The 23,821-nt window shown below is 38.6% G+C and overlaps 3 protein-coding genes across 11 annotated transcripts in view; 2 read left to right on the top strand and 1 right to left on the bottom strand.

Moving 5' to 3' along the window:
- The window catches only part of ATP2C1 (ATPase secretory pathway Ca2+ transporting 1), a 62,042-nt gene extending 52,478 nt beyond the window's left edge, over positions 1 to 9,564 (top strand). For 8 of the 9 annotated variants that reach the window (XM_010398860.3, XM_039549809.1, XM_039549808.1 and 5 more), the window contains 8 exons: positions 1,210 to 1,260; positions 2,037 to 2,203; positions 3,752 to 3,820; positions 5,509 to 5,625; positions 6,065 to 6,212; positions 6,844 to 6,939; positions 7,725 to 7,866; positions 8,735 to 8,937. In XM_010398860.3, the coding sequence (XP_010397162.1) occupies positions 1,210 to 1,260; positions 2,037 to 2,203; positions 3,752 to 3,820; positions 5,509 to 5,625; positions 6,065 to 6,212; positions 6,844 to 6,939; positions 7,725 to 7,866; positions 8,735 to 8,871 (927 nt within the window). In that variant the 3' untranslated portion in view covers positions 8,872 to 8,937. Of the gene's footprint in view, positions 1 to 1,209; positions 1,261 to 2,036; positions 2,204 to 3,751; positions 3,821 to 5,508; positions 5,626 to 6,064; positions 6,213 to 6,843; positions 6,940 to 7,724; positions 7,867 to 8,734 lie in introns of all 9 variants that reach the window. The other variant, XM_010398859.2, reaches the window with a different exon arrangement.
- Positions 9,565 to 13,453: 3,889 nt separating this feature from the next.
- Positions 13,454 to 18,648, bottom strand: ASTE1 (asteroid homolog 1). Its single transcript, XM_010399350.3, has 4 exons — positions 17,222 to 18,648; positions 15,416 to 15,626; positions 14,198 to 14,393; positions 13,454 to 13,945 (listed from the first exon to the last, which is right to left on the bottom strand). The coding sequence occupies exons 1-4, from the start codon at positions 18,533 to 18,535 to the stop codon at positions 13,651 to 13,653; spliced, it is 2,016 nt and encodes a 671-aa protein (XP_010397652.3). The 5' UTR covers positions 18,536 to 18,648; the 3' UTR covers positions 13,454 to 13,650.
- Positions 18,649 to 18,766: 118 nt separating this feature from the next.
- NEK11 (NIMA related kinase 11) overlaps positions 18,767 to 23,821 on the top strand; it is an 82,934-nt gene continuing 77,879 nt past the window's right edge. Inside the window, exons 1-2 of the mRNA XM_039549815.1 lie at positions 18,767 to 18,952; positions 22,051 to 22,306. Coding sequence (XP_039405749.1) covers positions 22,137 to 22,306 — 170 coding nt within the window. The 5' untranslated portion in view covers positions 18,767 to 18,952; positions 22,051 to 22,136. The remainder of the gene's footprint in view (positions 18,953 to 22,050; positions 22,307 to 23,821) is intronic.

Here is a 23,821-nt window from a genome sequence, read left to right as displayed (position 1 = left end):
TATAATCTTAGAGTCTGCATGTTCAGACAGTCCATTGTTTTGTAATTTGTAAGAGGACTTGTCTGTGTTTTTAATGATTTTAATCGATTGGAGGTCACTGGTTGGGAATTTTGAAAGGGTCTATTTATTAAGTTACTGCTTAATACTTTTTTGTTATTAAATAACTAAATGGATTAACCAGTGTCAAAGTTATAAATGTGAAGACATAATCAAATGCAATGGAATTTCAGGTTTAACTATGTTGCAAAATCCATGCATCGAAATGCTGCTCTGTTTGCCAAGGACTGCAAAATTAGACTGCAGCATACCTGAGCCTGGTGTAAGCAAGCCAAAAGCCAATATTTGCAACCAAGAAATGTTCATGTCAGCTTTCTGTCTTTTCTTAGTGACTTGCAGAAACTGAGAAAAAGAAAGAATTGTGTAGCAGATAGTAATTTTTGGTTTATTTGGTATTACTTGTTCTTAAGGGCTGAAATAGATACAAATTTACTTACACGTGTTTGTCCTGGGACCCGGTTGCTTTTCTAGATGTTTGCTTAAAATCTTATTAGGAATTAATTAAAATCAACCAATAAGATTAATAGCTGTATACAGTCTAAAGTGATTGTTGAGAACTCTAGCTTTTTGCGAGGCTTCTTGAAAAGGAAAAATGCTAACTGTGTGGAAATTATGGAAAATTAAATTCCATGTGCTCAAATTTCAATTTACAGAGAAGTCCAGAGACCAAGAAAAATCTGAAAATTGGTCCTTCCAAGTCAGAATTTTTAATTAGCTTTAAAACTTTGCTAATAATATGCTACATAAACTAGTAAAATTGAAATATCTTGAGTAACTTGTCACTAGTGCTGACAAGGGCAAAGGATGTTGATTGTAGAGTCAGCATGGCAATTGCCTGCATGAATTTAGTCAGGAAGGTCAGCAGCAAGCCATTATACCTCAGTTGCTTCATTATTTTAGAAGGCTTTTAAATTGCATATTCTATCTTGAAATAAGTAACACTAACTTTGTTTACCAGAACACACTTTGAAACTTCTCTGGAATTAATGATTTTGCTCAATCAAAAACACAGCTCGCTGGTGCTTCGTCTTAAGAGCTGACAAGAATACAGTTGGCCTTTGTTACTATTTTTTAACCTCTACCTTAATAGAATCCAGTACAATTCTTTACATTTCTGAAGTTTTCATCACTGCTTCGTTGTTCTTCTAATAGGTTGCAGTTTTCTACAGAGCCAGTCCTCGACATAAATTGAAAATTATAAAGGTACGTCTCATAGAGGCTCAAACGCTGGGCTGTTGCTATGGGTATTGTCTGTGCTGCCTTTACATAAACTATAACGTGCTACAGTGTGTCAAGATGAAGTCAGAAATGCATCTGATTTGACGGTGAAGTATAATTGAAAATATTACCTAGAAAAATGCGTAGTGCCCACAAGGAATAGGTAGGTAACATTGTGCTTTCTTCTATGTAGGGAGCTGGGGATTGAGATTTTGTCACGTTGCAGTTGAATTGACTAGGAACTTGAAAGGACACTATTTCTGATACTTGTAAAATGAGATAAAAGGGAATGAATTTCAAGCCATGTCTGTGGCAGTGCCTCTATTCAGAAGTTAACAAAAGAAGGTAGCAGAGGGACATACTCAGTGTACAGATCGGAACAATCAGAAAAGTAATGATAAGGAAAAGTCAAAACACTGAGACCATAGGGATGCATGCAGGACTTAGAAGAAGGTGATAATGGTAATATGTAAATACAATATCTTTTGTCTTTCTCTTGAGTTTTTTTCTTTCCCCTAAAGGCAGATTTTATATACCCTAGCTTTAAAATTTAGGCTTTCTGAATATACCAACTGAAGTTTAACCCAAAATCTTATATAAAAATTATTTAGAACAGAACCAGCTGCTTTTTTCTTTAGGAGATTACAGTGCAATTATAAGAAATGGGGGAGGGGGAGCAGTGACACAAACCTTGTATCTAGAGTAATTTTATAGGATGGGTTGTTTCAATCCCTGATTTAAGTTCTTTTCCCTCTCTTTAGTCCCTGCAAAATAATGGTGCCGTAGTAGCTATGACAGGAGATGGAGTGAATGATGCTGTTGCTCTGAAGGCTGCAGATATTGGTGTAGCAATGGGACAAACTGGAACAGATGTTTGTAAAGAGGCAGCAGATATGATCCTCGTGGATGATGATTTTCAGACAATAATGTAGGTGGCCTTTATGTACATATCTTGTACTATATAGCTTTTATGAGATGTTGCCTGGGTTAAAACCAATAGAAGTTCCCTGAACTTGTAAGTGTAGCAGCTGTAAGAGAGTTTTCTGCTCAGTCAGGAGTATTAGCATATTTGGAAACATAACTGAGGTGAAACTGTGAGTCTATTAGCAATTAGTAGATTTCATTCAATTTCTTACTTCAGAAGTATAAAACTGATGAAAAAATGACAAAGCCTTCCACTCAAGATTTAAAAAAATTACGTATCTCTCCATTTGTTTTCAACTCTTAAATGTGGTGGTTTCAGAAAAGGAAAAAAATACAAATTATTTAGATGTCACAGGTGAAAATAGGTTATTAGCTTCTGGTAACCAGCTGTTTGTACTTGTTCATTTTTTTGGTTGGTGTATTTCAAAAAGAGCTTAGGTAAACTTACCCTATTTTGACTTTAATTCATCTGACTTTTGAAGGTACTGATTGTTGACAGAGCTGAACTGCTGTCTGGTGAAATAGCCTTCATTTTGAAATTATGCATCAATCTCAGAACAGTTCTGTTCCAAAGTATAACACTTAATCCTGGGGAAGAAGTGAAATGAAGAAGTACAGTATAAGAAAATCTACCTACGCAGCAGTATGTCACAGGATGATCTGAGGTTGTCACACTAATAGAGCCAACAGAAATGTGCTGCTGTGCAAAAACAAAACAGAGAAGGGAATCATTTTAACATAGTCAGGAGAGTAGATAGGAAGGACATTTGTAGTAAGTACTTTACGTGGACTTGGTGAGGCTTTTGCTGGAATGCTTTATTCCATTTTTCTCACTTCATCCGGAAAGCTCTCAATAGGAGAGAGAGAAGAGGTGAATGCTAAGGAAAAAAAGAAGTATGAACTTCCATAGTTTTACATCTCCTCCCCACCCTTTTAATTGTTTAAGTTACAGAAAGAATGCTCTTTAGTTGTTGGGGGAATGGAAGAAAGAAACTAGTTTTATTTGCAGGAAAGTAGGCTTGATTTGGGTATTAGAAAATCCTTTCTCACTGCAGTAATTGTGATAATGGATAGGCAAGTTGTTACACTTGCTAGGGGTTGTGAAGATGGTCTGTACATATTTCATGCTTGTATAGGAAGAATACATGGTCTTCTAAAGTCGTGCTGTATTTCTGTGTTTTTTAGGAGTGTGTGCATGTGGGGTTTGTTGGCTTTTTGGTTTTTGTGGTTTTTGTTTATTATCTGGCTTGAATCAGAAGCTCTTATCAAGGATGGTGGTGAATTTTGAATAAAGAGATTTTACTAATAACATTGCATTTTGAAAGTTAAGCACCTGAAAAAATAACTTGTGGTTATTCACAATCACAGAATAGTTTGGGTTCTCACAGTCAAGTTGAAAAACAATGACTGCCAAAGTGAAAAGAATCTCAACTCCATTTGTTTCTTGCTATTTTGATTGCTGCTTAAATGAATAGCTTTTTTGGTTTGTTTTAAGTTTTTCTTGGCAGTGGATTCATTTGTCTAGTAACATTATCTTTGTTTTTAATTGCAGGTCTGCAATTGAAGAGGGTAAAGGAATTTATAATAACATAAAAAATTTTGTTAGATTTCAACTGAGCACGTAAGTTTGAAAAGCCGTCAGTATCAGAAGTTTCTTGTGAATGAATCAAAGCATGAAGCAGATGCATAAATTAATGTTAATACTGTAAATTTCAAGTAGGATGCTGATTTACTGTGCTTTTGAGTTTTCATTGTTTTGCGTTTGGTGGCTTGTTTTGTTTTCAAAGACCCAGAAGATAGTGCGGTAAACAGACATGTAACCTGGTCACGGTTCTTCCTGTTAAGATGCGTAAAGTTAATTACTGAAAGGATAGAGAGAAACAGCATTTGGGTCCCTATTTAAATGGGAAGCTTGTAGTCGGTCTCTCCTTAACCAGAACATGTATTCAAATGGAGAAGACCAGGGAATCAGGAGGTTAGTTTTTCTGAAATCCATGTACTGGTTTGTGGAATGACTTAGCTGTATGAAGCTGACTTCCTTTTCTTTCATATCAGGATTCATGTGCTAGCTATAATGTGTATGTAAGACAAGAAGACAAGAGTTTATTAAGCCTTAGTTTCAAAATTTTTGTGAGTTTATCTTATTGGATCTGGATTCAGGGACATAGTTTTTCTCTTCACCATGTTGTTCATGTACTTTTTTGAAGCCTTCATGACATTTCAGAGTGGTCTGAATTTTGCAGAAATTAAAAAAAAAAAAAAAACAAACCTTAAAATCTCAAATAAAACAAACCCAAAAAACCCCCAACCTACAAACAACAAATAGCACCCAAAACCACCCCAAAACAAAACAAAATTCTCAACAAAAACTCCCAACAGAACAAAACCCGGGAAAGACCAACTTGTTTACTTGCATAAACACTGTAAGAAGTGGCATATACTTTCAGTCTCACCAAGTGTCCTGCACTGGTATAAGACTAGACTAGAAATCTGCTGCTGAAAAATAACTCAGTGTAGATATTCTAGGAAAGTGTGCTTGCCTGTTAGCCTTGGGAATGGCGGCCTCAGGTTTTTGATGAATCACTCACCCTTTGGTTTTTTCTGTCCCTCTTTGCAGGGAGAGCATAATAAGGTTCAGTACAGTGCTAAATTTGGAATTATTATAAGCTTGCTCTCTTCTTCTTGGTTATGAAACCACTTAATTGTGCACTGAAAGCAATTAGTGCATACTTGTTTACAGAGGTTTCTAATGCCGAGCTTGCAGCCAGCTAATCTGTTTTTCAGTCTTTAGCCTGGCTTCTCATCTTGCTAGTAATGAGGAGTGGTTGTAGGTATTTTTAGGGAGCTTGAGTAGTACCTTGCTTTGACTGACCATGCAAACCAGTGACAGGTGCACAGTGAGTTTATTTACATCAGAAGTGGAAAAGCAATTTGTTTTTCAAAACCATATTTAGAAGTTTTGCTTTTGGCACAAGAAAAGCATAGGACCCAGTTCCCCATAAAAAATGTATTAAGTGATGGTGGGTGATAATTCTGAAATGTTGCCTAAAAGCTTGGGAGGTTTTTAAATGCAAATTTGCTGCCTTTTTATTGCCAGAACAATGCTGTTTTAAATATGGACTATGTCAGAATGAGTATTCTAAAGGATTTCATGCTCTACCTTAAAGTTCGACTTGCATCGGTCACGATTCACACTCTCAAAATCTGTATCTACTCTTAAACAGTTGAAGTGTTGATTACAAAGCAGTTATCAGTGGATCTTTAGAAACGTTCCATGCTGACAGTTGCAAAAATGGATTCTTTCAACAGGAGTATAGCAGCACTGACTTTAATCTCACTGGCTACATTAATGAACTTTCCTAATCCTCTCAATGCCATGCAGATCTTATGGATCAATATTATTATGGATGGACCTCCAGCTCAAAGGTAAGTATTTACTTTTAACTCCATTGGGTTCTATAGTCCTTTTATTTCAATAAGGACAATGGTTGCTCATAAAGGACACTGTTAAGTGTTAAACTTCAGTGAAATGTTTCTGAAATAGCAAACTTTCTCTGTGAATTTCAATGTTTGAGTATGGTTCTGAGTTAATTCTATTTAGTTTGCTTTAGTATTTAATGATACGGGGGCAGCAAGGTTACCTAAAAATCCATGGATATGCCCATGAAACTTGCATGCAGGGTTCTGGCTTCCCTCTGGGTTCTTCCTCTGATCCTCTTCTGTGCAAGTAGATGGTGGAGGGAGAAATGGTGAGGAACTAGAATTAAATCCTCTTTTTTTCAACTCAGGAAATCGAATCCTTAAATTAGAAGCAGTGAATTACTTTTATGATGATAAAAATGTAAAATGTTCTTCTAATTCTAAGCCTTGGGGTGGAGCCTGTGGATAAAGACATTATTCGAAAACCTCCAAGAAATCTGAAGGACAGCATTCTGACCAAAAACCTGATTGTTAAAATACTGGTTTCATCAATAATTATTGTCTGTGGAACACTGTTTGTCTTCTGGAGAGAGGTATGACAAAAGTGCAAAACTTAGAGCAGTAACAACCTAATTTAAAAGAAATCCTTTTTATACCAGCAGTTGGAATTCAGAATTAATATGAAATTAGTTGTGAGTTTTGGCCATGCTTATTTAATACTAGCATAGTAGAGAGGAAGATTTTCAAAATAGTTGTTGAAATGAGAAATACAGTTTTCTCCCCTATCTCTATTTTTACATGGACTTTCACAGGTTCCAAATCTACTTTGGAAACTTTGGCCCATAGAAAGTAATTATGCAAATCTGCTAGCTAGATTATTATGAAACAGCCATTTGACTTTGTTTTCCCAGTAGAGAAAAATGTTGTTTGAACATTTGGTAGTGCATCATAGAATTCCTGGTATTCCATGTGCTTGCATAAATGTTGCTCAGGAGGTGTCATTTAATCATAGCTTGGAATTACAAATTGTTATAAGTTACAGGTGTGTAACATTTGCTGTATGATTTAATAAATCAGCTTGGGGTAAGTAAGTTACTTCTGCTTTCATTTCCTAGCTAGTAAAACTTGTTGTAAAATTATTGTAGTAATTTTGTTTACTTGACTTGGTTTAATTGTGGAGTGTTTAAAGCATGCTAAAGCCATTTCATTTTCTTTTGTTGGCAGTTAAGAGACAATGTAATAACACCTCGAGATACAACCATGACTTTCACCTGTTTCGTATTTTTTGATATGTTCAATGCTTTGAGTTCTAGATCTCAGGTAAGTGATTCATATTGTCCATTTACACAGTATTAACACAACAATCAAGAGTTTTCTTTGAGGGAAGACCTTGCTGTGTTTGTTTCAAGTGTTTCCCTGCAGATTCACTTCACATCTGCTATTAAGCTCAGAGTTTCATGTATTTACTGGGTAGGATTTCTTAAATTACAGATAAGATAGATTACTTAATTTGTTTACGTGGTGGTGTCCTGACAAAAGCAAGAAAGCTGTTACTAAGAGCTGAAGTGTGATGGTCCTTTGTATTGCTGTGTACACTTCGTTGTTTTTTTCTCTTCCTGGAAATTCTGTCAGTTTAGCAACCTTACCAGAATGTGAAATTTCTTGAAGGCCTTAGCTTTTATATTTTGTAATCCTAAACCCAAAGTCCAAGGAAAATTTCTGAAACTTTTCTGTATTTTATCATCTGTGTATTTTTTTGTTTTAAGGAAACAAGTCTGAAATTTTGTGATAGTATACATTACTACATTTAGTCTAATTTGCTGTCTATTTCTGATACGGAAAAGTGTAGGGGGAACCTTTTTCTGATAAACTGTACTTGTGGAAAAGTGAGCTCAATATGCAAGTTGTTGACTATGAAGACAAGACTTGTACTCTATTTATCAGGGAGAAAATGCAATTAGCCTGTTCAAGAACTTGTTCTGGATTATCTAAGAGGTCAACAGTAGTATTTTACATTTTTCTAAAAGACTATGAAAAGAAATTGTAGTTTCTTGTCTACATAATTAAGATTACATGTACGGTGTAATGTATTATTTTTTTTACAGACAAAATCTGTGTTTGAGATTGGACTTTGCAGTAACAAAATGTTCTGCTATGCTGTCCTCGGATCTATAATGGGGCAGTTATTGGTCATTTACTTTCCTCCACTTCAGAAGGTTTTCCAAACAGAGAGCCTGAGTGTCTTGGGTAAGAACAGTTCCCTTTTCAAAACTGTGCATTAGGGATTAATTTGTAAATGTGTTGGGTGGTGATTCTGTAAGAGCATTTTCTGGCTGTTTGAGTACAACAGGAATACAAAGCCTGCTGATACTTTTTGTTTTGTGGGTAGGGGTTTTTTTGGGTTTTGTTTGTTTCATTGGTTTGTTTTTTGGTTTTTTAATGCTTTTAGATGTTTTCTTTGGGAACCATGATTTAAATGCATATGGTACACAACTGCTCAGTGTGTTCTTAAATTTTTAGGTGCTTATTTATTTGGGGGTTTTTAATATGAATTTTGTTGCAGGCAGAGAATTACTGACTTTGTAGGTTTTTGAGCAGTATTAATTTAGCTGTTTTGTAAGTTTTTTCTCTGAATATAAACACCTTATTTAGGAATTCTGATCCTTTAATATCGATTGCATTGTCATAGGGTAAATAAACACGAGGATTTAAAAAAGCTGTAGATACATAATGCTATTGGCCTCATTAAGACTTAGATTTATTACTTTTGTGGTTTTCTGAAGTTGAATGATTGTAATGAAATACATGTATTTATTGTAGCACAAAATTTCTGATTATATTAATATTCTTTTTTCAGGATTAAGTTAATTATGTGGCTGAAAATAAAGTTATGAAATACTTTAAAAACTTTTAATATCTTGCCTGTACTTATGGTTTGTGCATAAACTATGCATGTTAATCTTCTGATCCTGCACAAAACTGAATCTTGCTTCATTTCTTCTGAACTTTCCCAATGACTGGGAGAAAATTTGAAAGTCTTGTGAGTCTTGTTCTTCTGTAAGTGTCCCCTCAGCCTTAAATAGCAATTTTAAAGAAGGCTAATTATCTCTTCTAGATTTACTGTTTCTTCTGGGACTCACTTCCTCTGTGTGCATAGTGACTGAGCTAATAAAGAAGTTTGAAAGAAGCAAGGAAAAGATCCAGAAACGTGGAAGTTCTTCTTCATCAGCTTCGTCCTTTCTTGATGTATGATGCATATTGCATTCTTGTGTTTGCAAACTTAGCGATTGCTGTCTAAAGATGTTGGAGAAAGCAAAACAATATCTGAAGGATAAAGAAATCCTGAGGGCTTTTGACAAGTCCTTTGTTTCACTGGCTAATGATGAACTTCATGTTTCAAGACTGTTTAGAATTTAACTTCCAGCTGTGGAAGTAACAAAAGAAATTATGCAACTTTGGTAACATTTTTCCTCAAACATAAATTTACTTTTAAGATTGAATGGTATTGGGGGGGGGGAGGGGCCAGGGGTTAATTTAAAGAAACATCTAAGCCCAAGTCCCATTTTCTGCACTTAAAAGATATAACTGTGTAAAATCCTTCTCTTAGATATAAATATTTTAGTTTGTTTTTATTTAAAGCATTGTACTATTCTACTTTTATGGTGGTGGGACTTTGCTACTAATACAAGGATAAAAATATTTCAGAGGCATTCCACTGGGTATAGAGTCTGTCACAAGAGTGCCATATTCTAGCTACTGTATTTATTTACTTTATCCTGCAATGTGTAAGCGGCTCAAGTACCTTGTGCTACAGTTTTTTTGTATCCCAAATTTGGTTTTTTTTGCACAGGATGTGACCGCTGTCGGATCACTGTTTTTCTTTTCTTTTTCTGTGATTGAAAAGCCTATACTGCAATTTGAAGTAAATGTTTGCTTTTCTTATAAGCGTGTTGTCTCTTTGTTTTAAAAGAAACTGGCATTGACACCAAATGAACGAGCTTGTTTTGATATAATTGTAGATACAGGCTTTGTTTCATGTCTTGTTCCATATTTACTTTAGCTTATGACTGTTAGACCATTTGAGTGGTTATAAGACAGTAGTTACGGAAATTATTTGTGGTGTACTGAATTAGAAAAGTAATGCAATAATCATCAGCATCCCTCTGTCAAAGAAGCTTCATTTTCCTTCCTCCTTCCTTCCTTCCTTCCTGTTTATTAAAAACCCCTTTTTGCTGGTAGGGTAACTTTACATTTTAACCTACAGAATTACTTTTGGGGTTAGAAAAGCATTATAATAGGTTTGTGTCTTGATATGTTAAAAGTATTTGAAATACATTACAATGTCTGAATACTCTAATATTCACTAATTGGAAATAGTGTTTTTCCTCAAAATAGTCTTGCCCTGTTGTCATCAGTGTCACCTCATCCGAGAAGAGAGTGTCATCAGTGTCATCATCCTTTCAGGAAATGCAGGGAACTATCACATAAAGGATTTTGAAAAGAGGATGTCTTAAGATCTCTGGGGGGAGTCAAAGACACGGTGGTATCTCTTTCACTTGTAAACATGTGCATGTGCATCTTTACTCACTGTTGCCTGAAAGTGTGGCAGTGGCATTGGTTCTGGCCCATGCTGTCACGGTGGTTATCCTGCCATTTGAGGAGGAATTGTCATGAACAGACACTGGGATATTTCTGCACTTGCCATTGTGACTTGTCCCACATGCCATGCTCAAAAGAGCAGTATGAATTTCTCTGCTAATGTTACTTGAATTGTTTTCTTCTTTTTGCCTGTGGGATTCCTAGACTTTGCCAGGAAATGGGGCTGCAGACTGCATGAGTGCACATTGAGTCTGCTTTATTCATTCACTGCTCTGCCTGACCCTCAGTATGCCCATAATACCTGGACTACCAATATGCTGGAGATGTGACTGTGTAAAGACAAAGATCCCGCAGCTCTTGGCCCTCATCTCTTCCTGGGGTTGTTACCACTGAGCTGGGAGGGCCTGAACAACATGACCTCTTACAGAAATGCTCTCGTGTCTTGAAGTAAAAGTTTCTGACTTACATCAGTTCTGCCTTTCAGAAGTTGAACAGATTTGGCAGTTGTTGGATAATTACTGTCTTTGGCAAGTGGGGCTGTAGCTGTTCAATATTGTAGTGTGTTCACTATTTCAATACCATTTCAGAACACTTCATTAATAAAATCCTTAGTCTTCATTAATAAAGACAGATAGTAAAAGCTGACAGTGCATGCTGATGAAGAATCTCAGACGCTGATTTTGAGAAAGGACAGCAACTCTACCTTTCATGTAGTAAGTCTTAATTTGTGGTTTATATTCTTCCATGGGATTTGACTGCTTTGTGCTCTGCTCTTGGTCTTGGAGTCCCAGAAATCTAGGTAAGTACAAATAAGTACAGATGAATGCTAAATTGTCATTTTAGCTTGGAAGTGTCACTGCCAAATCTTTAAACAAATGTTATCAAGTGCCCCTTTCCCAGCACAAGTCCCACTTTCTGAGTAAGGTATGTCAGTCTAGACAAGAAGTAAAATTTCAGTCTCTTAAGGACAATTTTGCCATATTGCATGGTGGAACGTAGTTCACTTTAAATATGCCAGAAGTTTTGGTGCTGTGTTTTCCAATGGAAGACGAAATACTAAAAGGTAATAAAATCCAGTTCAATGTCATTATATATAAAAAAATACTTGAACTGAATTCCATTGTCATTATTTTGGCTTCTCTTGTGATTCATTACCACCTTAGAGCAGGTTTGAGTGATTTTTCTCCAGAGCAGTTGAATCAATAGTGGGAACTTTCCACAAAAATTAAGAGCCATTTCTTATGGGATGGAAATAGGCAACAACCAAGGAATTTACTTGCTTTTACTGAAACATGGAATAAAGAATGTTTTGGTATTAATAAGTAAAGGTCCTTTATTTTTTAGTTTTCCTGCAGAGAAGATGGATGACCTATAATGAGTTAAAAAGGAAAACTGTAACACTTTAAATTCTGCATGGTAACTCTAGAATCAGTAATTATTTTCTTCAGCCTACGGGGCTGGGTTTTGCAATGAGATGTGTGTCGTATCATCAGCAATAAAGAACGGCTGAGTCCTGCATTGGGAACACATTTCCACTACAGTAATTTTTAATAATTGAGTCAGTGTTCCCAAAGGTATTCGCAAAATGCCATGTGGTCATAGCAGTGTTTTTATCCAGAAGTGGAATATTTGACCTTATTCCAGTCTTCTGAATGATCTGATTGAAGATACCACTTCTTATCAAGTCTCAAGAATTTTTATGAACTCCAGCAGTTTTCTGATATGGTATTCAGAGTAAATTAAGAGCTCTCTTCTCACCAGCACTAACAGAGTGGAATCAAACATGCCTGTATTTTTATATTTAAGACTGACTTTACATGTGACTATTTCTGATGATTAAAAACTCTAGGGAATTACAAGCTTGGAAAAATAAAACATGTGGGATCATAATGGAGAAGAGGATGATTTGGACAATTAAGACTTTCAGTTTTAGTTAGTAAAATCAGTAACTTTAAATCTAACCCCTTTCAACTTTTATTTAAAAGTCATCTGATGGAAATGTGATGCTGTAGGCTGCTATACGTAAAGCCTGTTGAGGAATGGGTTGTGAAGTTCTGGCTTGTGCTGTGGTTGGGTGTATGTGCCATCTGCTGGTAGTTCAGTAAGGAGCAGCTTTTGTACTGGAAAAAATGTTAAATTTTGCTACGACAGGCATAGTATCTCAAAACTAGAGTTCTCATTAATGTAACATCTTATAGATCTATTCTTTTCTCACTGACTATATTAGTGCAGTATCAAGACTCAGCTGTATGGTATAGGAGATCTTTCCTCTAAATCCCAAGATATGCTGAGTTACTTCCATGGAAAGAGAGGTGATAGGGAGCACAAGTAGGACTGAAAACATGAGCACACAATGCAGGAATCAAGCTTGAATTCTGGTAAGTTATGGGTAAAACTTCGATGGTTAGAGGTGGAAATCATGATTTTCCTAAATGCAAGAAAAGGTATGTGGATTCTTGAGAAGAAAAAGCCCAAATGTAACTATATTTTACATGGGCGAGACACTGGAAAACCAATAGTTTTGTAAGAAAAGCATTTATGTAAATTGACTATGCTGTAAAGTTTGCTAATGCAAAGGACTGAGAAATACTGATGATGTAGGATTTAAAAAAAATTATAAATTGGTTTTCAGTATTACCATATTGATATCAACGGTTTATCAAGTAATTAGTGTACATAGGAGAAGTCAAAACAGGTCTGGTTTTTAGTATAGCTGTTGTAGAAAGAATAGTAAGAATGACAACAGCTTGTTAATAGCAGAGGATTGTACACAATTACTGTGAGAACTACTCAAAATTACCAAACCTGTAGGAACTTGCTCCCATGTGACAGCTTTGTGTGTGCATCTCACTCCTTCTTTAAACACATCACAGGGGGAAGGGGGAGAAATAAAATCTGAAATTCTCCCCAAGTATCAACAGAACCTATAATACTGCAAGAACAACTTAGTTGTCACTGAGTAAAGCTACCTCTCCCTGCAAGTGCAAGTACTCTACCAGTAAAGACTGACTTTACAGTATTTTTAAATTGTCAATTTCCATTTTAATCTCAACTGTTAGACTGTGACCACTGTCTTCCTCAAACATGAACTTTAAAATTGGATTTTTTTTAAATGGAAAGTGTTCAGGGAGATGAGGCAGAATCAAGTATGAATGTTCAGGAAAATAATGGTGAGCAACTTTGCTCTCATTTTCAATTAGACTGATACCTCTAAAGAAAAACAAAACACCACAACTTTTGTACAGCATTTCTTTTATACAAATATAAGTTACAAAAATGTAAATTTAAAAAATCCCCTGAAGCAAGATTTTTGGTAAAGATTGAATCAGGAACTTGTGTGAAAATAGTTGAGCAAATTCCAATACAGTCACATATTTTAATGATACTTCTTTCATCAGCATGGCATTAGATGTTATTCCAAGAATAATGCTTTCAGTCATCCACTTCCAGTGATGCAAACCTATTAGCACTGCATAAATGCTGAGTTTCTGGCATAGCACAGTGGATGGCTGTTTTTTTCTTATTAGATGCTTTCTTCTTTTTGCAGGACTCTGATCTGGTCTTGATCATCTTCTGAAAGAAGTCTGGAGATACAGTTGACTCCACTGTATTTAACAAAACCAGATAAAGCTGAGACATTTTTGGAGATAAAATAAACAGATTTTCCACTGGAGGTGCTGATTTAAGCTCTTGATACAATCTGTGCACAAGGGTCCCAGTGTAAAGCCTGCTCAAAAGGAGAGAATCTGCATTTAGAATTGCACCTCAACCGGACAGGCACAGAGACGTGTCGCTTAATGAAAAAAACATACAGTATCCAACAGTCAACTCCTAAGGGACACCTATGCTAAGAGTATTTTTCTTTAAAGAAGGGAGTTCTAATGTAGCACTGGCCAAAGGAGTTTGACAGAGAAAATGAAACATCTTAACACATTCCATCTTGGGAATGTGTGGAAAGCAGATCTCTGAAAAAACTTACCTACTTAGGTCTGGCTCAGAGAGAGGAGTACCAAGTAGCTGGTTGAGATACAACCCCATCTGAAGACAGCACTGCCACTGGCAAAAACTGTGTGCAGCATCTAAATCAAAGTCGTTATTTTGCAATTTCTTTTCCTTCCATTTTAGAAATTCGTTATATGCAACACTGTCATCTTCAGCAGGTAGAACTGTGGAGTCTAGGTTATAAATAAAAAATAACATGGAAATAAATGTTCTGTGAACAGTACAAAAGATACCTGCAATCTATAGAGTCCCTGAAAGGAGAGTGTAGGCAGGTGGGGTGGTCTCTTCTCCCAAGGTAACAATCGATAGGGCAAGGAGAAATGGCCTTTAAGTTGCACCAGAGGAGGTCTGGGTTGGACATTAGGAGGAATTCCTTCACAGAAAGGGTGATTAGACACTGGAATGGGCTGCCCAAGGAGGTGGTGGAGTCACCATTCCTGGAGATGTTTAAGGAAAGACTGGATGTGGCACTCAGTGCCATGGTCTGGTTGACACAGTTGGTTTTTGTTCAGTCATGGGTTGGACTCGTGATCTCAGAGGTCTTTTCCAACCTGATTGATTCTGTGTGATCAAATCCAAACAAGCTTTCCATCTCACTAAAACCTACTTGGAAACCTTGTCAGTCTGGTTTCTATAAACCAGAACCTGAAGAAACTGTATAACCCTGGCATGCATCGTCTTTGCCATCAAATGAAGGACTCCTGGAGGAAATGTCCATAACCCTAACAGGTATAAATATTACTGAAGCAATTTCTGGGATTATTTAATACTTTCAAATGAAAGAAAAAATGTGCCTGGGCAACTCAGCATTTTTAAGTACAAATTATTTTAGAAAAACTCAATAAGAAAAAAATACTGGAATGCTCCAATACTAGTTTTTTGAGTATGTTAAGGTTATTTTTTGTAACTTTTATATCTAAATTAATAGTTCATTTGTAAAGAAACCACTTATAAATGCACATTAATATTTTAAAAGGTGGAAAAGTACTGTTTTACCCATATAAAATGTTAAATTGATGGTTAGCACTTTTTCTTTGTGCATATCAATGCAATGAGTATGACACCTCAGGATATACTGTAAATCAATCCTAATTTCTCGAAATTTGGACAACTCACCATAAGTGTTGGAAAATTAATTATGGTCTGGATTTTTGTAGGCGCTGAATACCTAAAACTGTATTCCTTGGAGACATACCTGGATCATCGGTTATCCTCTGCAGTTCTCCAGAAACTATCATTAGAAGGAGAGCCTTTAATTGGTTCAGCTTAACTTTTGGTTCTGAACAACATATCCAGTAACATGTTACAGCAATAGGGAGTTTTAAGTGACTTGGGATAGGTTCTAAGAAACTCATTTTCACTCCCAGAGTCTCCAGCAAAAGCATCTGACGGCATGACATGGGCACCTGAAAAGAAATTTAAAAATTGGAGGTAAGAGACTTGATTTGTTGTGAGCAATTTCTAAAAGGCAAGTTCCTGGTTACACTAGTTAGCACTTTAGGTTTTTGATAAAAAATTATTTAAGTTTCATAGATATTCTGAACAGGAATTTTTTTTTAAATACTACTTAAAACTTTAAAAATGACACAGTTAAACGTCAGGTAGAAAGATAAAAGTAATTAATTCCTAGCACATGTTCCCTCTTTGCTGTGCCATTTAACTTCCAGAAAGTGGTGTTGTAAACTTTGTCCATAACTTCATGCATGCAGAATTGCAGCAGGCTGTTCAGCTGCCATTTGAGTGCTTTGTAAACCTTGATTAGGATTGTTTTGCCTACTCTTAGGCAGACATCCCCATAGCAGAAGAGAAACTGAAGTCAGTTTTGCCTAGAGCACTTTAAACGCAGAACGTTTCTTCTTCTAACCTTTTGTTCAACTGATAATTCCCATATATTTACTAAGGAAAACTGCTGTAGTAGTGAAGCTCAAATTCATTAAACAAACAGCACACACACCAAGCTTGAAGTAAGGTGTCATTAATGTCTCTTAACCTGAAACATGATTTCTCAAACTCTTAAGTGTTGCATAGTGTTTCAAAGGCGTGTACCAACAGTCTATGTAAAGTAACCTGTACTTTGGACCCATAGCGATCTGTAGCATTTAATGGGTGTAGCAGTGATAGATTCGGTTCCTTTACAAAGTAGCAACCAGCAAAAAACATTCAGCACTGCCCACAGAGAGAAATGTGGTAACAGTCGATCTGAACGCCAGAATGGATAGAGCACATGCCTTAAAAATGCAGAATTAAACGACACGGATTGTATTTCTAGATGTTGCAGAAATTACTGCATACAAAACCTTAGTTATGCATCTTCGAGAATGGGAGATAACTTCCCATTATGGCAAGAGTTACAGTCTTAATCATTAGAATTTTCATAGAAGTGCTACAATGGTGACTGAAACTAACCAAGTGCAACTTTCCTGTGTTTTTCAGGTGCCGTTCTGCTCTGTCTGGCAAGCAGCAGAGGTTCATGTTAGCAGGAACATACTTGGGACAGGTAAAACTGATGGGCAGCTGCAACATTCACACGCAAAATAATGACTTCTAGTAAAAAGGCATGGGTCAGATTTTGTTTCAGAACACTGCTCTGAAACATTCCACAGCTTGAAGAAATACAAATTAGGTTTTGTAGTGTTAAAACTGGATTTTCCTAAATTACATGAAACTGAGTTCCTTCCCATAAAATGCAAATATAAGTGTAACAAAATACATAGGATGAAATAAGGGCTTCGAATGGAAAATGCAGGGAGTATTGCATATGCACACTACAACTTCTCAATTTGTCTTGGTACACTTGGAGGGGGGCAGGAAGGAAAGGAAACGAAGACAACCTGATGTAGCTTCTTAAATATCACAGGTACCTCTGTATTAGGTAGTTACTTACTGAGGCGGCTTAGTTCAGACATCACATTTAGCGGCCAGCTGACAAACGTGAGTCCCAACTATTTTTGTGTCACTCGTGAAACACTGTTAACTGTGATCTGTCGTGACAACCATTTACCTCCATTAACTTGTCCAAAGGAAAACGATCATCACAAAAATCTGGAGGTAGGCTTGCTGCTTGAACAAATGTTTTTTTAACTGTCTTTTGGCATCTGTCAAATTCACATACAATGGGCAGCTCGTTGGTCTGCTTACTTGAAGAAGCATCTTCAGTACTGTGAGATACTCTCAGAAGCAGTCCATAGATAACTTGTCGGATGGGCAAAGCTGTGCTATGAGCACTGGGTCTCTGCATGTTCTCCACCTGAACGCGGAGGAAGGTACTTCTAAGTATCAGGGCGTTGACGATGAATGGGGCCAGCTTACCTTTTGCAAAAGCATCAAGTACCCACTCTGGTACGTCTGCTTTCCTGGCAGCCTCGCATTCATAGCTCCCATTCCGAAAGAAGTCCTCCAGATTCACGTCAGACGGAGCATAATCTTCCATCGAAGTGCACAGAAGCTCCCGTATTTCTTCTCTCTGGTGTTTCTTAAGGTATTTCAGCACATTGTCGACGGCCTCGGCGGGCTCCGCGAACTGAGCCAGCCAGTTCAGCAGTCCCTGGAGGCGGAGGTGCTTCCCGCCCTTCCCTGCCGCGCAGCCCCGCGGCAGGCGCACCTTGCTGAAGAACGCCTCCAGCGCTTCCAGGCCGATGTAGTCGTTCCCGTTCATGACGGCAAAGAGCGGGAGCAGGCCCTTGCTCAGGTGCCCGAAGTGCCTGCAGAACCTCTCCGCGGAGAAGCAGCGCGCGGGCACGTAGCATCCCTGCGGCCCGGCGGAGGCGCGCACGCTCTGCCACTGGAAGTGGGACAGCGGGCAGTAGCCGCCCTCCAGGTCGAACACGCAGAAGTCGCTGTCGAGTGAGAGGACGGGGCAGCCCCAGCGGTTGGCCAGCCCGGCGATCTCCCGGTCGGCCTCGGCGAAGCACTGCACGAAGGGCACGCCGAGCCGGCCCAGCGCCTGCACGAAGGCCTCGCGGGTCAGCAGCGGTACCAGGCAGCCGCCGGCGCCGCGGGACAGCCCGTGGGCCGCCCGCAGCTGCTCGGCAGCGCGGCCCCGCAGCGTGGGCAGCTTCCTGTCCTCGGCGCCGCGCCCGCCGTCCAGCACCACGAAGGGCGCGATGGCGCAAGCCTGCAGGGCGCCGAAGAAGTCGCGCACGGCCGCGGCGAAGGCGCCGTAGTCGCCGCCGCGTCGGAAGTCGGCGTCGGGGGCGAAGCAGAGGCGGTGGTAGAGGCTGCTGCCGTCGATGACCAGCTTGGTGTCCCGCACCCGCAGCTCGGTGAAGAACACCCCTCGCTCCTCCACGAAGCCCGTCAGCCCCTGGACGCCCATGGCGCCGGAAGCAGCGCTAGCAGCGACACGCGGAGCCCTCCGCTGCCGGATCCGCTTCCCTTCGCTCCTCCCGCCCGCCGGCGCTCCGGCGCGCGCGCGCCGTCTCCTGGAGACGGGGCCGCGAACAGCGCGGTCCGTGCCGGGAGCGCTGCGAGCCCGCGGCCGCTCCCGCTCTGCCAGCGCCCGGCCTGCCCCAGGCCGTCCCGGGGGGACACGCGGGACCCTGAGGCGCCACAGTCCCCGCCGGCGGGACGGGCGCTGGAGCGGCAGGAAGCGGCGAGGACGTGGGGCACTGCCGGCTCCCGGGGAGTCCCGCCTGTGCCGCAGGGGTGAGGAACGCGGACCCCGCCCTCGCCCCTTGCTGTGAGGGTATCTGGGTGCTAACTTGCGTTTTGGGTCTTACAGTCTTGTAACGAGGTAATAACATCCCTGAGATTATCCAAGGGAATCTCGGCTTCCCGAATGTGCGTTAGGGAGATACTAAATATAATAGTCGAGTACATTTGACCCCGTTTTACCACCATCCTCAAATTCCTTTGCTACCGACACTGATAATGAAATCTTAGCTGTCATTGCTCTAGGAGCACTAAAAAACTGAGCTAAGTGAAATGATGAAATAAACTTACCCTTGGGTAAGTTTATAAAGATGTTGCAGAAAATAATAATGGAGACAGTGTTAAAAAGTTAATATTTTTTTTTTTCATGAAGGCAAAAATCAAGGAAAATATCATTTTTTGAATTTTCAAAACACTTAAAGGAGCAGGCCAGTGAAGTCACCGGCAGGAAAAAAATCAAGGTAGTAAATACTGAGGCTATTTAGAGCTTAAATATAAAGACTTTGGAATTTGTGTTGCAGTGAGTGGAGGGTGGGAAACGTTCTTAAGGAATAAAAAGAAAACCTAAAAGATTTGGAAAATGGTCTTGATTGGCAAAGAAGTGGTTAGCTTGGAAGCAGAAAGTGTCAGAGTATGTTAGCTGTTGCTAAAGAAACATGAAGGTTAATCTTACAGAAACTAAGAAAGGCCAGGGAAGGAGTTGAGATGGTTTGTGCTTAGCATGGGTAAGTGGAACTATGAACCAGCAACTTTCCTTTAGTTTGCAACACAAAAGGGAAGATCTAATTCTAGCCAAGGAAGAAAATATTTTTTAAAAAGTGATCCAGACAATGTAATTGCATTAGTTTGCTTGGCATCAACAGTCTGCCTGGCTCTGGGATGGGACTTGGGAATGGTGGATGGGACAAAGGAAACTCTTTACCAAAGTTACTGGATAGGGTACACAGAGATTTTTTTTTGGGAAAAGAGAGCTGGAGACTTGACTGCTTTATGTTACCTCTAGTTGTTCTGAACTTTAAAGAAGCAATTGATGTTGCTGCTTGGGAAATACTTGCTCAGTGGGAGATGGACACTGGCAGGAAAGGAACACGGGGGGGTTGGGCTAAGGGTTTGAGTGAAGTAGGAGAGGTTCATATACTTCTTGAAGAATCCATCAATCTTATGGCTGAATCAGTCTTTAAGGCCTATTGGCTCTTATGGGGCATTTCTTTCGGGTGCAGTGCTCAACATTCCACCTCTTCTGTGCCATTAAAATGCACCTGTGATGCCACAATGGCAATCACTGGCCCCTGCCTTCTATCACTATTCAGCAGTAGATACTAAAGCATTTCACTAAGTTCCATGATAATTATTACTCTTGTTATATAGAGAGGGTATTTGAAGCATAGGGAGTAAGAGGTGAGAGGCATTATTAGAAATAAAGCACAGAAATTAAACTCAGCTTCTTGATCTTAAGCATGGTTTTGTGTGTGAAGGATTGTCACACATTCCTAGGCCCAAGTAAGTATGAAGATGTGAGCTGTGTTAAGTGACCTCAGAAAGAAAAAAAGGGTATAGATAGCTCAGCAGGTTTTCTAAGTGTAGTTTTTTCTAAAGGAATTTATGAAGGTATGCATAAAACAGCAATTAGGAGAATAGAACAGTAAATGAAAATTATGTAAACTTTCTAGAATTGGCAATATAATATTTTATGGAGTTCATCTTTCTGCCCTCCCCTCCTCCACACCTCAGCATGATCCTTTTAGGCTCCTTCAGACAGATTTGGAGTTACAGAGAAATAATTTTCTAGCTGACACTCTTTCCTTAGCATTTGCATTTCAAAATTTTTGTCAGTATTGCTGGAAGAGAATAAAGGAACAGCATTAGGAGTCCTTTAGGTTAAAAAACATGCAGGATTTAAGATGTCCTGTAGTAATTAAAGTTTATCTGTGTTTCATAACATGATGGCAGTGCAATGTCAGGCTTTTTGGTACAGTGTGACAGCAGCTCAGTTGATGGGTATTAAAATAGGTTCTTGTGCCTGCACACACACACACACACACACACACAGAGTTTGTTGTTGCAAGATACAAATCTGTAATCTTAATTTAGGCTCTGCATTCATTTGGAAGAGAAGCCAGTGACTTGGAATCTAAAGTTGTACAGCTTTTAAAATTAGGCAGTTTGTCTTTGCTCTCCCAAAACCACAACCACCACAAGAAAAATCCTGTTTGTGTGCTTGCCTTGACCTTGAAATGGTGTGGTGAGCAAGGCCAGTGTGGGCCCGCTGCTCTGCAGTGCCGAGGGATGGTAGCAGTAGTAGCACTGATCTCACAGGACCTTTACTTGCTCCAAAGGCTCTTCAAGCAAAATGTGCACATAGCATTATATAAAGACAAGGTAATGAAAGCAATATTGTTTTATTATGTGCAGTCTACCCTTTTTCATTTGGAATGAGGAAGGTTGAGTAAACAAAGTTATTCTATACTCATGTTGAGCTATTGAAAAACAGAAATGCTAGAGCTTGGCCTTTGCAGTCCTTATGTTTGCAGAATTAAGACCTCTGTTAGGCAAGAATTCTAAACCAAATATAAATTGTTGGAAAGGTTGGAAAGGTGAGTCATGAAAGGACACAGTGAAGGAGAAATGAAGTTTTGGAAGAGTTGGGTTTTATTGAAAGTCTTGCAGTTTTCCGTGAAACTAATTTTCAGAAGATACTAGTAGTGAGTCACAGAGAGGCTGTGAGGTCAGCACTGGAACAGATGGTGAAATCTGAGGGGTAAATGAAAGAGCAGAGAAAACAGCTTTGTAGTTGTTGATGGGAGAGAATTCAAATTATGGGTGGAGGTTATGCTTCAATATGTACAAAAATCTTGAAACTTGTGTCCTGAAATGCAGATATTTTTGGTGTCAGGTACTGTGGTGGTATAAAGACAGGTGGTGAGGAAGAGTGCCATATCTGGGGGAACTGTGCTATCAGTTCAGAGAATTAATTTAAGGCTGATTTAGAGGAAGACTGACTATGTCACATCTACATTATCTGAAGTTTGTTTATCAAGTCTGCTGCCCGCAGTTTAGCAGCTAATGATTTGACTTAATTTGTGTTTGCTGCAAGCTGGGTACTGTAAACACTGCCACAGAATTAAATGAAAAGTTTAATAAGAGCAATACATTGACAAATCAATATTTTTCTGTTTCAAGTGATTTCTGTGAACAGCCATGGAAGAATAAAAGGATTTGAAAGCTACATCCTAGAGAAATTTGTGTAGTTTTTGTTGCACAGAGAAATGCTGAAATTTCAAGAAACTGCTAAGCATGTCACTGTTGGCAGATTTAATTCTGCTTGCTCAGATGCTGTGATTGCAAGAAGATACACTATTCAGAGGAAACTTGGCAATGGAAGCTTTGGAAGTGTGTACTTGGTTAATGACAGAAAAGCAAAACAAGGAGAAGAATTGTAAGTAAACCCTTCACACGCTTTAAATAAAAATGTTGGGAACATATTTCTTGCATTGTAGATATTTTCTTTGTGTCTCATCTCTCAGTTGGTGTTATGTTGCAGCCTTAACTGCCTAGCTTCAGTGACAATGTAAGATAGAAGCAGACTTTTTTTGATAACACTTAATTGGATGCCTTCAGGAATTGATTCTGTGTTACTGTAAGGACTCAGATTGTTGTAGAGGTCTCAAAAGAAACTGTACAGTATTTGATGACCTATTTTTTATACATGAGTTGTCTAAATAAAACCTGAAAAGGAAGAGTTACAGAAATTCCAGTAAACACCTTTTTATTTGCTGTATACCTAACTGGAAGAAGGTTTGATTTTTTTTTTAATTGCCAGCAAATCTTGATTTTTTTTTTTTTAACCTGCCTGAATTTGGACAAGTCTTATCAGTTTTATAGATAAATCCTTTGGGAATCTGAAGCCACAATGACAAAAAATCATTTTCAGAGTGTTCACATTCCTGTATGTGGGTTTGATGTTGAGTTTGTGGCTGGACTTCCTGTTGTGTAGAACTGTGTTCGTCTACCTCGATACTTACACCACATGAAATTTAACTAGAAAAATCTTTGTTTTATCAAAAAAAAAATTGTAAGGCTCACATTTAATCAATATGCCCTTCAGCCAGAAATACATAATTCCTTTAAATAAGGGAGTCTATTGGTCCTTTTTGGTAGACACATTAATGAGCACTTAGATGATTAAGGAGCTTTTTCGGATTCATTTGTGCCTCACTTTTGCTACCTATGGCCATGCATTATTGGCAATATTGCTTTAATAAGTGTGCAGCCAAGGCATAAATCTGTCAATTGTTTTCCTTCTATATCAATTTACATCTTTTCATCTCCTTAGATTAAGGTTAGGGTCCACTAAGCTCTTAGCTTTTTTCACATGGCTTAAAGGGTTTTGGCTCTCTCATAGCCTTAGCTACACTTTTCTTAAAAAAAAGTTCTTTAATGAAATATTTTGTTTAAATCAATAAACAATATTTTTCTTTTTTTTTTAATGTTAAGATAGTCTATCATGCAAATGGGGTGACAGGAACTACCTGAGCTTCTAAGACACTTCAGAATCAGCTGTTACCGAACTCATTCTTAGAATATTACCAGTATAGTGAAATGTGGGTCTTCACACAGTTGCTGCTATAGCACAACCTGCCAAACCTCAAAAACAAGCACCATGCCTTAAGCTTTTACGTGGCTGTTTTTATTTTTTTCTTGAGAATTTTGAGTGACTGCCTTGAACAACCATTCACTGCCTGCAGCATTTCATGCCTGCATTTTGTTAGGGTAGAGCCTGCGTGTGTCCTCTGCTATCTTCAGGACAGAGACTGACTATCAAATGACATATTTTTGGTTTTATTTTAAATTTTTTTATCAGTCTCTTTTTGTGACCACCGTACAATAAAAACACACCAGTATTTAACCAGCCCAAGTGCTTTAAGATGTGCAGTGCTGTATTTAAGCCTTC

Source organism: Corvus cornix, chromosome 2, assembly GCF_000738735.6.
Source record: "Corvus cornix cornix isolate S_Up_H32 chromosome 2, ASM73873v5, whole genome shotgun sequence".
NCBI classification, from domain to species: domain Eukaryota; kingdom Metazoa; phylum Chordata; class Aves; order Passeriformes; family Corvidae; genus Corvus; species Corvus cornix.
The sequence above is the reverse complement of the archived record's forward strand: the minus strand, read 5'-3'. Positions and strand labels throughout refer to the sequence as shown.

What these genes read in the sequence shown, in the direction of transcription:
- ASTE1 (XM_010399350.3), bottom strand. Translation starts at nt 18,535, where the DNA reads ATGGGCGTCCAGGGGCTGACGGGCTTCGTGGAGGAGCGAGGGGTGTTC. An exon ending in CTTTGGACAAGTTAATGGAG is followed by an intron (nt 15,627 to 17,221) that starts GTAAATGGTTGT and finishes ATTTCTTTTCAG; the next exon opens with GTGCCCATGTCATGCCGTCA. An exon ending in TCTGAGCCAGACCTAAGTAG is followed by an intron (nt 13,946 to 14,197) that starts GTAAGTTTTTTC and finishes CCTTTTGAGCAG; the next exon opens with GCTTTACACTGGGACCCTTG.